At 41.9% G+C, this 12,737-nt stretch overlaps 1 protein-coding gene across 2 annotated transcripts in view; it reads right to left on the reverse strand.

Moving 5' to 3' along the window:
* Positions 1–4,769: 4,769 nt before the first annotated feature.
* UBXN11 (UBX domain protein 11) overlaps positions 4,770–12,737 on the reverse strand; it is a 58,775-nt gene continuing 50,807 nt past the window's right edge. The window contains exons 11-13 of one of the 2 annotated variants that reach the window (XM_040421895.1): positions 7,543–7,613; positions 5,362–5,487; positions 4,770–5,288 (exon numbers count right to left, since the gene is read on the reverse strand). In XM_040421895.1, the coding sequence (XP_040277829.1) occupies positions 5,144–5,288; positions 5,362–5,487; positions 7,543–7,613 (342 nt within the window). In that variant the 3' untranslated portion in view covers positions 4,770–5,143. The remainder of the gene's footprint in view (positions 5,289–5,361; positions 5,488–7,542; positions 7,614–12,737) is intronic. The other variant, XM_040421894.1, reaches the window with a different exon arrangement.

Raw genomic sequence — 12,737 nt, forward strand, 5'->3', positions numbered from 1 at the left:
AATGAAGGCCTCCATGCCAGAACCCCCAGGCGCACCCCCTTGCTGTCTCCAAAGAATAAGAAGAGTCGACTGCAGTATGCCAAAAGTCATGTGGACAAACCACAAAAGTTTTGGGATAGTGTTCTGTGGACTGATGAAACAAAATTAGAACTGTTTGGGCCCATGGATCAACGCTATGTTTGGAGGAGGAATAACAAGGCCTATGAAGAAAAGAACCCCTTGCCTACTGTGAAGCATGGTGGGGGGTCAATCATGCTTTGGGGCTGTTTTGCTTCTACAGGTACAGGGAAGCTTCAGCGTGTGCAAGGTACCATGAATTCTCTTCAGTACCAGGAGATATTGGATGAAAATGTGATGCAGTCCGTCACAAACCTGAGGCTTGGGAGACGTTGGACCTTTCAACAGGACAATGATCCCAAGCCTACCTCCAAGTCCACTAGAGCATGGTTGCAGATTAAAGGCTGGAACATTTTGAAGTGGCCATCGCAGTCACCAGACTTAAATCCGATTGAGAACCTCTGGTGGGACTTAACTGGAAAAGGATGTTGTACTAAGTACTAAGATTGAATGTCACTTGGGGGTTGAATAAAACTGATAATGATGTGAGCACAGAAAAGACATTTGTGGTTATTTCATTATAAATGTTATGTTATATTTGGGTGCCGCAGGGCGACAATCTACTCCCTGCTACCTCTCCTCCCTTCCTTGCCTTCATAGAACATTGCAGCTCACACGCTAGCTGCAGAATGCTGCGAATAGGTTCAGCCACATCGCCTCCCTTCGCCTATCGGATTTGTCTGACTTACAAGTGCCTCTTTGATTTAATTGTAAACAAGATGACTGAAATGATCAAAATCAATGTCAAACTGGCCAAAACACTCAATTTCAGTGGGGGTTGAATAATTTTGAACACGACTGTATGTGGGGGGAAACTATTGTGTGGGGGCAGTGTGGGGAAATTGCTATGTGGGGGCAAATTACTATGTGGAGGCAGTGTGGGGGAAATTACTATGTGGGGGAAATTACTATGTAGGGGCAGTGTGGGGGAAATTACTATGGGGGGATTACTATATGGGGCAGTGTGGTGGAAATTACTATATGGGGGTGTTGCTATTGGGGAGGCACTGTAGGGGCAATTCTATTTTTGGGGACACTATACAAGGATTGTTGCTTGGAGCACAATAGAGGGTGGTATTATTATTACTCGGGGCACTTTAGGGGACATTATAGCTGCTGTGGACACTATAGGAACATTTGGGGTAATTTATCAAACTGGTGTAAAGCAGAACTGGCTTAGTTGCCCATAGCAGACAATCAGATTCCACCTTTCATATTTCACAGCTCTTTTGGAAATCCAGTTCTACTTTACACCAGTTTGATAAATGACTCTAATTATGTCTATTAGGGTCACAATTTTTTCAGCAGTATAGTACCTTGGACATTGGGGAGCAAAACGGGCACAGTATTGGGGGTGGCAGCAGGATGACACTGTGGGGACACCAGGATGAGGAGGTTGATGGAAAAATTGAGAAATCTAACGTGTCTGTGTTACAAACTGTAGAGACGAGATGCAGCTGAAAGAATTTGCCATGGTGGTCTGGGTCAAATGGAGGAGAAGAGGAAAGAGAATGTCTACATGACAGGAGATGTCACTGGATGTAAGAGGTATGTGGTGCTGTATTCTCCTCCATGTCTTTTTTATTATAATTATATGTATTTTAAATTTGGCGACCAAATTTTTCAGTTTAGGACCCAATTTGGGGTATTTTTTTTAGTCTGAAGATGTCATATGGCTTAGGAAGAGACTGTGACGCTCATGAAGCACCGCAGCCTCTTCATACAAAAAAAAACTAAAACTAAAATGGAGGGAGGAGCCCAAGTTTGGTAAACAGCCCCGGGCCTATCATGCACTTAATCCGCCCCTGGTCACTAGTTACCAAGACGTGACGTTACGTCCTCCCGGAGGAGCAGGTAAGGTCAGCTTGGTATACTGATGACTCCTGTCCACACGGGCACAGAGTGGCAACAAGCTGAGAGAGCCTTTTCACTGCCCCAGTGAAACAGAGCTTGCTCAGCCCGGGAAATCTGCCACCAGCTTCTCGTTTGATATAAGCCCAGTCCGCTAACGGGATTATATAGGTTGAGAAACCAACCCGCGGTAGCTTATAACTAGGCCGAAACACGGACGTGGGGATTCGTGATCGAGATACAAGACAGCACAAGATTAAATTATATATTTAATCGCCTTAAGAGCACACTAGGCGACAATACACTATACACAAAGAATATATGCAGTGGTCTGAGGTTACAAATACAGGTAATATGGTACACACAGGATTACACAGAGCACAAGTCAGTTACCGGGTAGATGAATGTTCCGAAGGTTATGATGGTGGAATAGTCCTTGGCTGCGGTCACGTGGGGGCAGTGATGTCAGTAGTTTCCAGGTCTCTCCGAACGCATGGCACGATGTGACCCCCTTTCAAAGACACGCCCGCTTGCTGGCACAAGCCTTTTAACCTGTAGCCAGCCCCTCCCGGCCTCTGGGAGGAGTCTACCCCCCCCCTCTGCTGGACCGGCAGCAAATGACCCACAAAACCCTTTAGGGTTCATAGCTCCAGACCAGAAGGTCACAGGGAGATGGTTCTGGGACCAACGGATCCGCCTGGGTTCCGGCTACCAGTAGAGTCCAAGCATGGTACCGTTATTTGGTTTCTGTGGGGAGATATATATATATCTCCCTTCCCTGGCCTACCACCACAGGCCTGTTCATCGTGGCCACAGGGTCACAAATATGTATCCGGTTTGTGCGATTAATAATTCCTTATAAAATCGCCGGTTCCATGCTGTCTGCTAGATTTGATTGAACTGGGGAATGGACTAGACCTCATGCTGAGAGATTCTTCCTGTCACATTATCTTGGTTCCTTGCTGACTGGTTGAGGTGTGAATTCGTACGCATGTGGCCTCCTTGAAGCCAGAACCCCTGTGGCGTTCACTACCTCTGCTATCTGACAAGCAGAGGGTTGAAGTGAGAACTTATTTTGCATGTATACTAACAAAGGTTAATCAGATGAAAATAATGGCTGCCAGTAAATAATGATCCATATTCCTCAGTCAGTAAGGCCCAAAACAGGCTGGTCACTAAGGGGTTAAAGAGTATCTGTCAGCATGATCAACCCTATTAAACCAGACATATTACCTGGTAGGGTTGTTCATGCTGATTAAATTCATACCTTATTTATTTATTTTTTTATCCAGGTTGAAATACTGCCAAGATATCTTTACTTTTATTTACAGTATATGCAAATGAGTTATTTTGAGGATCACTAGTGCTACTCCAGTGTGCTCTATACACTCCCCCTTTGATTGACAGTGCTAGACATCTTGTATAGCCCTGTCTTTTGATCCTGTGCTGTGGCTCACATATGGTCATTGGTGGCCCAGCATTATTGTGGTGTACCAAGTCACTGGAGTCAGTGTAGTTTTTCCTAGAGGAATGAACGATTTTGCTAATGTGCTGTGGCAAATATGTGGGTGCAAGTGCTCATTGGTGGCAGTGGAGTGTCTGGAGAAGGCTGTACGGGGAGGAGAAAATACTTTGCAATCCTCCCAGCAGCTGCACTCCTCCTCTATCTGTGAAGCCGCCGTCGCCTTTATTTCCGGGTGGAAAGACGTTGCGGTCAGCGGCTTCACAGACAGCTAAGGAGTGCAGCTGCTGGGAGGATCAAAAGGTCAGTATTCTCTCCTTCCCGTACAACCTCTGTGCCTTCTCCAAAGCTTCAGATGCCACAAGATTTCTAGGAGGAGTACACAGAGCACCAAGGGGCGTAGCATTAGCGGTGCTCCAATAATTTTATAGCTATTTTCTCCTAGTTTCCTGTCCTTTGTTGAAAGTAAAGGGACTGTCTCATCAAGACAACCAATTTTATCATTGAAACTGCTCTAGTAGTCAGCTAGGCAAGCTTAAACTATTAGATGCTTGCCACAAGTGAATGGTGACAACATATTAAGCCACTGGGTCAAGCTCACAGAGTGAAAGATGCTCTTTATAATTGACTTTCCACCCTGGTTATTGGTAGGATGGGTCCCCTCTCCAACATAATCACTTTTAAATCAAAAACTAAATTATACCACCATTAAAAGACTATGCCCGAGTCCTGGTGCCACTCAATCATTTCAAATAATCGTGCCTATTTGTGGTGTAAGGTAAACATTCATGTGAGAATTCCTATCAGAATGTTTCCACTTGTGTATTTATCCAAGCAAGGGTTATATCACACGTGAAGATTCAGCAGGCGATTGTCAGGAGGGAAGCATTCGTTCCCGACAATCACCTTCTCGCTAGTGGAGGAGACCTCTGCTATTACATGCAGTCATCTCCTCAGTATGGGGAGGAGCAATCACTAATGCCATCGTTCGTCCCCATACTGCATCTTTATTTGCAGCAATTAGACGGCATGCACTGTCGCTGGCAATTAATGATTTTTTTTAGCCTGCATTAAAAAAAAAATGCAGTAATAGGCGGCACTTTTACACAGGCAGATCATTGCTAAACGAGCGTTCATACGGACGATTGTTAGCAATCTGGCCGACCGTCTACAGGTCTGATAAATCCCTAACTCTATAATGGTTGACATCGTATTGACGTGAATAACAGTAGGAATTGCAGCCCTGGAGCATAAAGTGCTGCTGAAACAAGTGACATACTAAACAGACTCGGAAAACAAAGCAGTTTACATGATCCCACAGAAGTTTACTATATTTGTATATGATTGTTTGCGTCCATATTATAGAGAATTTATCACATATCTGGCTAAATATGTCATTCAGGCTGAACACCATTGTTTTCAGTGACATTATTTCAGAAATCTGTTGTCTTTGCAGCGATATATTTGCTCCTCCCTACACGTGAACAACTTCTGAATTAGTTGGGCAAGGTGACTGTCAGATACAGGTATTTGCAGTAAAATTTCATTGTAACTTGTTGATCGTGTTCTTCATAAATTAGTACACACTGGATAAAATTCTGATAAAATATATTACACTAGTCAAAATTTAAGTGTACGTTTGTTTTACATGTTACATTAGCTCTTAAAAAAAAAATCACAGTACAGATGCTTGGTCGTTGGGAGTTACTTCTGTTATTCAGAATCTTTTGGCTTCTTCCTTCTAAGTAGGAGCAGTGCATTGGGTACAAGGCCAGCCTCTTGAAGAGTACAAGTGGTGTTGTCATAAACATAGTGGGGAAATCCACTGATTATATCACAGGATGAAACATCAGAAGCACTGTTGATAAAAATGAAGAGAATTGGTATGGTAGCAAGAGAGTAATTAGAGGGTATTTAGGAGCAGCACTCACCTATGTTGAGAAAGGTAGGCCCGCAGATCTCCAATGGTCTCAGTGGACAACATTCGCACCTTGTAAGTGTGGTCTCCAGCCTCAGACTTGATTCGTAGGGTGCACACAATTACATTTGCCTGGGATCTGGTATTAATAAAGTTTTGCATAAATGTTGGATTTTCTTATACAGTGTCCTCAAGTATTAGAGACTAGATGATCATGGAGTAAGGGTTTCTCCAGCCTAGAAATTTGAAGCAATGAGAGTTCTCCGTGGCGACCCCTAGCAGCAGCTCTTCAGTGTGGTTAATAGAGAGATCCTCTATTACCTCTACTACCATATATGCTACTGGGGCATAAAAAGAGGTTCTCAAAAGATGACTCCCACTTTCACCACTCCTGACATGCCTCAGGAGCATCTATTCTTATTACTCTATGATGTGCCATTCCTTTATTATTTGCACTAGAAGCTATGAATTAATTTCTATTAGCCTTCAGTAAGGGTACAGAGGGGAGGTAACCAGTTGGGGATGTACCTGCACAGTCTGACAATGGCAGCACTGATTGGATAGAGTGAGTCTGTGCAGGTACACCCCTCAACTGGTAACACCCCTCTGTACCCTTACTGAAGGCTAATAGCAATTCATTCATAACTTCGAGTAGAAATAATACAGGAATGGGGCAACATAGAGCCATAAGACTAGATGCTCCAGAATTGTTACTACATGGGGAATGCGTAAAGCTATTAAAACAGGCATGTCAGGAGTGGTTAAAGGTCCTTCCTAAAGGGAACCTGTCATCAACTTTATGCTGACCTCACTGAGGGCAGTATAAAGTAGTGACAGAAATGTTGATTTCAGCGGTGTGTCACTCATCAGCTAAAAGTAAGTGGTCGCCGAGAACCAGCATCATAATAATTGCAGCCCAGGCCTTGAAAAGAGTCAAATCTACCAGAGAAGAGTCATGGTTATTAATAATCTCCTGCTCTCCACCCACCTGCTGATGATTAGCAGTTCTCTCCTAGAGAGAAAGGGAGAAAACTAGGTAGAAGACTCAGTCATCAGCAGATGGGCAGGGAGAGCAGGAATTCATGAATAACCATGACTCTTCTCAGGTAGATTTGACTCTTTTCAAGGCCTGGGCTGCAACGATTATGATGAGCTGATGAGTGACACACCGCTCAAATCAGCATTTCTGTCACTACTTTATACTGCCCTCAGTACGGTCAGCATAAAGTTGATGACCGGTTCCCTTTGAAGAGTACTAATATTTGCCCAGCTTCAGGAGGAGTGTTTTGCCTTCTGATGGCTCTGGCATGTGCACCCTGTTCAGCTCTTGTTTACATCTCTTATTAGCACACTTGTACAGTTCTAATATTTGGCGTAAAAGTCACAAATTAAATTGCACGCCATATTTGGAGCATAATTTGTGACTTTTCACTGCAGTCCGTCATATTTACTATAATAGAGTTTTATAATAATAATCCCGGGTGTCGGACCCCCACGATCAGTAAGAAAAAGCTACAGAACCCCTTTAATTTGTTTTTTAAGACTTGCAGAATTTTTGGTGCATTTTGTGCCATGTGTTTTAGGTAAAAGGGCCACATCACAGCGTGTTATCGGTGGCTTTTTGGCCTCCTTGAATAAAAATACAAGTGGCAATATGTGTTGTGTTTTTTATGGCGTTCTTTCATTGAAGTTTTTTAATGGCTTTTTGTCATACCAATCCACATAGGAAGTGACATCAGAGGGGGGTATTTCTTTTACCTATATTTATTTACATACTTGCCTGTAGAAAAACACATGGATTCCAAAATAAAGAGTCATACAAATGCATATACACTGGCACAGATTTACTAATATGTCTATGTCTAGAATCCTAGTACAACTAGGGCTTCTACACTTTTTTTCCAACTTGCTCGAAAAGATAGCAGGGCCTAACATGTGCCATTTTGAGCTAGAATTGCACCACAATTCTGGTGTAAAATTCTGTTTCAAATTAAGTCTACCAATAGGTGGTATAGAGTTCAGCAAAAGTGTATATCCCTGCACCACATTTATTATTCAGCCTGAGTCACTATTATAAAAAAATATATATATATGTCATAATACAAGCCTGGCACAGTGTTTTGCAGCTTCCATGCAAACAGGACATGTTCTATTAAATAAAGGAAAAGTGTAGTCTAAATTTCAGATCAATTACCCCTTTTCCATTGACAACACAAGCGGAGATACTACTAGGCTCTGTTGCATCTTCTCATCTGCTTTGTGCCCCTGAAATATATGTTATATAAGGCATAAAAAGTGACAGATTAGCATTCTGACCTATTTACAATAATTACAATTAGTACACTGATACAGGTAATTATATACCAATGATGGATAGACTAAAGAGAAACTTACAAAAATACTGACCCTTTAATATGTGTATAGCCAGCTTTTATGCTCAGTAGATAGTGGTCTATCATACAACAATCTAAAGTTGGCCATACACATTCATTGGTGGGGTGAAATGTAAAGTGTAACTGTCATGTTTTCATAAATAAAAGGTTAGCATATGTTACTGATGCTGCAGCATTATGCATACAGCAGTCTTTAGTTTCTTCACATATCACAGTTTTCTTTGAGCTTTTCCCTTAGTTACAGCTATTTTGAACCCTACAATATGAGGACATTCTCAAGATGGCTCATCTGCCAGTTCTCTGAGGCCAAAACTGCTTTCCCTCACTTCACATACAGACTTGCTGTAGCCAGCAGCCCCCTGCCAGCCAATCAGATTGGATTACTGAGAGACACGCCTTCTCAGAAAATAGTAAAGGAAGGGTCCCGGAGACAGATAAAATCCTCTTTCAGCTCTTCTTTATTAGTTATGGACATCGACAGACATAACCATCAGGTGCACGGCAAGGTTGACGCGTTTCGGGTGAGTACCCTTAGTCGTAACAAATTGCTAACTGTGGCCCCTCAATATAAAGGGGTTGAAAGCACCCCTCCTCCAATGGGGAGGAACTGGTTTCAAGCAACATCCGTTGCACCACACCTAGACACACCTTTTTTCTTTCAGCTTGCATCAATCAGTTTGTAATTGGTAATACACTGTGCGAACCTGTCCTTGACATCTTAACCCCAGGTTGCCCTGTGATTTCTTTCAACAGAAGTCGCACAGTGTGAATACTTCATTCCATAGAAAACATAAAATATATGTAAAAAAACCTTTGATACAAACATGGACATACTAAAACAAATACAAATACAATGGCCCTATGTATTCAAACAAGTTCTAGTTAGCAGCCTGATATTGACAATCTCATAGTAGATTTGTCTAAAAATATAATGATAATGATACATTGTTGCATGTCAGTGGGGCTGCAAAAACACCACTTTCCCAGTAAAAGGCCGGACGTTTTGAATATAATTGCAAGATAAATCAGGTCACAGATGGAACATGACAAGAAATTGCTACAGTCCTGCGCAGGTTCGTTGAAAATCTTTTCTTACAACATCTAAAATAAAATAGGGAGATGAAAGCGCTGTATGATGTCAGCGCTATAGGAACAGTGACGAACAGAGATGTACAACCCTCATAGTAGTAGGGACTCTCACATGTACAATATTAATGTTGTGATCATATACATCACACTAATACCCCTAAAAATGGCGAGAAGGACATCAGAGATGTGTACCCGCCCGAATGTGGATAGACCTAACATAAAATGCTAATAGTGACACACATCGATATTCTGCTGTATGTGCCAAGCATTTTATTGATATATATAGATGAGTTCTTTCTTGAGGTTGAGACCCCCTGGTACCCAATCTAAAAATCCAGTAAGCCTCACGTAACAGAATTTTCTTACGATAATCCCCACCCCTTTGCGGAGCTAATACACGTTCGATGGCATACGCCTGAAAAAATGATACTTGGCGGGCATGAACGTGTATGAAATGTTTAGCTATATTTTCGAAATATTGAGGATATTGGGGTTACTGATATAGTTGAGATGTTCTAATACTCTGTTTTTGAACTTGCGAACAGTGCTGCCCACATACATAAGGTCACATTTGGTGCATCGAATTACGTAGATAACGCCTTCCGTATTGCAATTGATGTACGTGCGAATTGGGAAGTTATATATATGGTCTGCACTGTCAAATGTTTTTGTGAGCAGGACATATTCGCAGGTCCTACAGCGGGCACTGCCGCATCTCGTAAATCCTTTGTATATAAGCCAACTAGGCTTGGATTGTATACCACTGCCGCTGGCAGTGTAAAGAGACGGGGACAGTGAGCTAGACAGGGTGGGGGCCCTTCTGGAAACAATTCTACAACCTGATTTGAGTGCTTCATAAAGAATAGCATCGTCAAACAAAATGGGTAGGCACTTCTTAATTGCGGAGCTGATTGTGCTGAACTCATTACTGTATGTTAGAGAAACATACAGTAATGAGTTCAGCACAATCAGCTCCGCAATTAAGAAGTGCCTACCCATTTTGTGGCGTATGCCATCGAATGTGTATTAGCTCCGCAAAGGGGTGGGGATTATCGTAAGAAAATTCTGTTACGTGAGGCTTACTGGATTTTTAGATTGGGTACCAGGGTACCAGGGGGTCTCAACCTCAAGAAAGAACTCATCTATATATATCAATAAAATGCTTGGCACATACAGCAGAATATCGATGTGTGTCACTATTAGCATTTTATGTTAGGTCTATCCACATTCGGGCGGGTACACATCTCTGATGTCCTTCTCGCCATTTTTAGGGGTATTAGTGTGATGTATATGATCACAACATTAATATTGTACATGTGAGAGTCCCTACTACTATGAGGGTTGTACATCTCTGTTCGTCACTGTTCCTATAGCGCTGACATCATACAGCGCTTTCATCTCCCTATTTTATTTTAGATGTTGTAAGAAAAGATTTTCAACGAACCTGCGCAGGACTGTAGCAATTTCTTGTCATGTTCCATCTGTGACCTGATTTATCTTGCAATTATATTCAAAACGTCCGGCCTTTTACTGGGAAAGTGGTGTTTTTGCAGCCCCACTGACATGCAACAATGTATCATTATCATTATATTTTTAGACAAATCTACTATGAGATTGTCAATATCAGGCTGCTAACTAGAACTTGTTTGAATACATAGGGCCATTGTATTTGTATTTGTTTTAGTATGTCCATGTTTGTATCAAAGGTTTTTTTACATATATTTTATGTTTTCTATGGAATGAAGTATTCACACTGTGCGACTTCTGTTGAAAGAAATCACAGGGCAACCTGGGGTTAAGATGTCAAGGACAGGTTCGCACAGTGTATTACCAATTACAAACTGATTGATGCAAGCTGAAAGAAAAAAGGTGTGTCTAGGTGTGGTGCAACGGATGTTGCTTGAAACCAGTTCCTCCCCATTGGAGGAGGGGTGCTTTCAACCCCTTTATATTGAGGGGCCACAGTTAGCAATTTGTTACGACTAAGGGTACTCACCCGAAACGCGTCAACCTTGCCGTGCACCTGATGGTTATGTCTGTCGATGTCCATAACTAATAAAGAAGAGCTGAAAGAGGATTTTATCTGTCTCCGGGACCCTTCCTTTACTATTTTCTGCCTGCTACGGGAACACTTCCCCAGGGCCTCTGGAGCCGGGATTATATGCAGACCAGTTAGGTGAGCTGGATTATTTTTTCCTATTACACGCCTTCTCACTCTGAAGTCTAATGCAGGCATGCAGTGTGCAGTGTCTGTCTTCTGTTTACACAAAAGGGAAGACAGACAAGCCATATAAACAGGGGACATTAATGAAAGCTGTTATTATAAGGTAATTACAGATCTATTGGCAATTATTGACAGACTAACTCAGGTATACATGCCTAGCTCTAATAAACGAGTAAATAAAAAACAAAATATGACAGTTACACTTTAAAAACAAGCGATAATTTTAGCAGACCAACGACATTAAAAAGATATGTTGTGTTTTAAATTTCTGTCTGAAAGATCCTTTGTTCAAAGAAAGATCATTTATAAATGAAAGATCTATTCTTTGAAAGAATGGTCCTAGAAAGATATTTTTCGCCCATTGCCCAGTTTCATTGAGCATTGCCAGTTTTAATCCATATTGGTCACTTTGAACAACTGTCAACGGCCAATACATCTGTGAAATGATCGTTTACCAGAGTATTGTATGTTCAACTGGTGTTCAAGTCCACTCAGTTTTTTTCCCCCTAAACTGGATCCATGGTTTGCCAGTTTAGCATGCTACTGTATGTTGCTGGTGGTATCATTCATGTGAACAATTCCACGGATGACTGTCCACATTGCAGCCAATGCTGATCTCATGTGTATGGCTACCTTAATGTAAATAGGGCCTGACTCCCTTGGAACTTGATGGCACCAGATATTTCTGGCAATTGCTTATCCTCCTCTCTCTGTAGCAAAATAGAGTCACTTGGTTGAATTAAATTTCCTTTGATTTTTGAGGAGTCAAGGTAGCTAAACCTAAGCATACATGTTTATTTCAATATCATTGGGGAATAAGCAGCTGCAGCACACATCTGGCAGCGGCTGGGGTAAAATTTCAATATGTCATACTCTATTTTCACCCCAACTTTGGATGGCAGCTGGTCACATAGTCCACAGCAGTCTATAATTGGTGGGTTTGGCCAACTTTTATCTAATGTGTATATCCTGTTTGCCATTTTAAAAATGTATCCTAGAGACTACATTCTACTACATAAATCACTTGATACACCTATATGCTGCGGGTTCAATGACCAACACAACACAGATGGGTGCTACCCTTATGTATACATCCACTAAAATATAGCACCACAAAATAATATCAATAAAAAAGGCCATAATCTTTATTGAATCACCATGAAAATATCATTAAATTACAGACACATACCGACATGAAACGAGGTGCCATGCTGCAAAATACATAAAATATGAAAGGAGAACTAAGAACGTCTTCTGAGTCTCTGTTACCAAGGATGGATCTTGCCTGACAACAGGCAGTGGACTGCAACTTAGATGAGAGTGAGGACCCTAGTGGCCATGCCTTTCTGTTAAAGTACAGCGTTTCTTTAAGTTGATTAGAGGTACTTTAGCATCTGAGATATGGTGCCTTATTCATACTTTCAAAGTCCCAGATGTTTGTCCCATATATTGCAAGTTAAAGGAAGTGCAGGTAGCTAGATATACAAAATTGATGGTGTTCCAATTGATATACTGGGGGTGGACTGGCCATAGACCCTACAGGGAAATATCCCAGTGGGGGCGATGCTCAGTGGGCCACCAAAGCCCTCACGGGCCACTGGGTACATAATGATCAGATGCTCTCAGCATTAATTAGTGCTAGGACGTTCTTATGTTCCTGGCCAGAGGCCGCAGGTCTCTCTC

Source organism: Bufo bufo, chromosome 3 (genome assembly GCF_905171765.1).
Source record: "Bufo bufo chromosome 3, aBufBuf1.1, whole genome shotgun sequence".
In the NCBI taxonomy this organism is placed as follows: domain Eukaryota; kingdom Metazoa; phylum Chordata; class Amphibia; order Anura; family Bufonidae; genus Bufo; species Bufo bufo.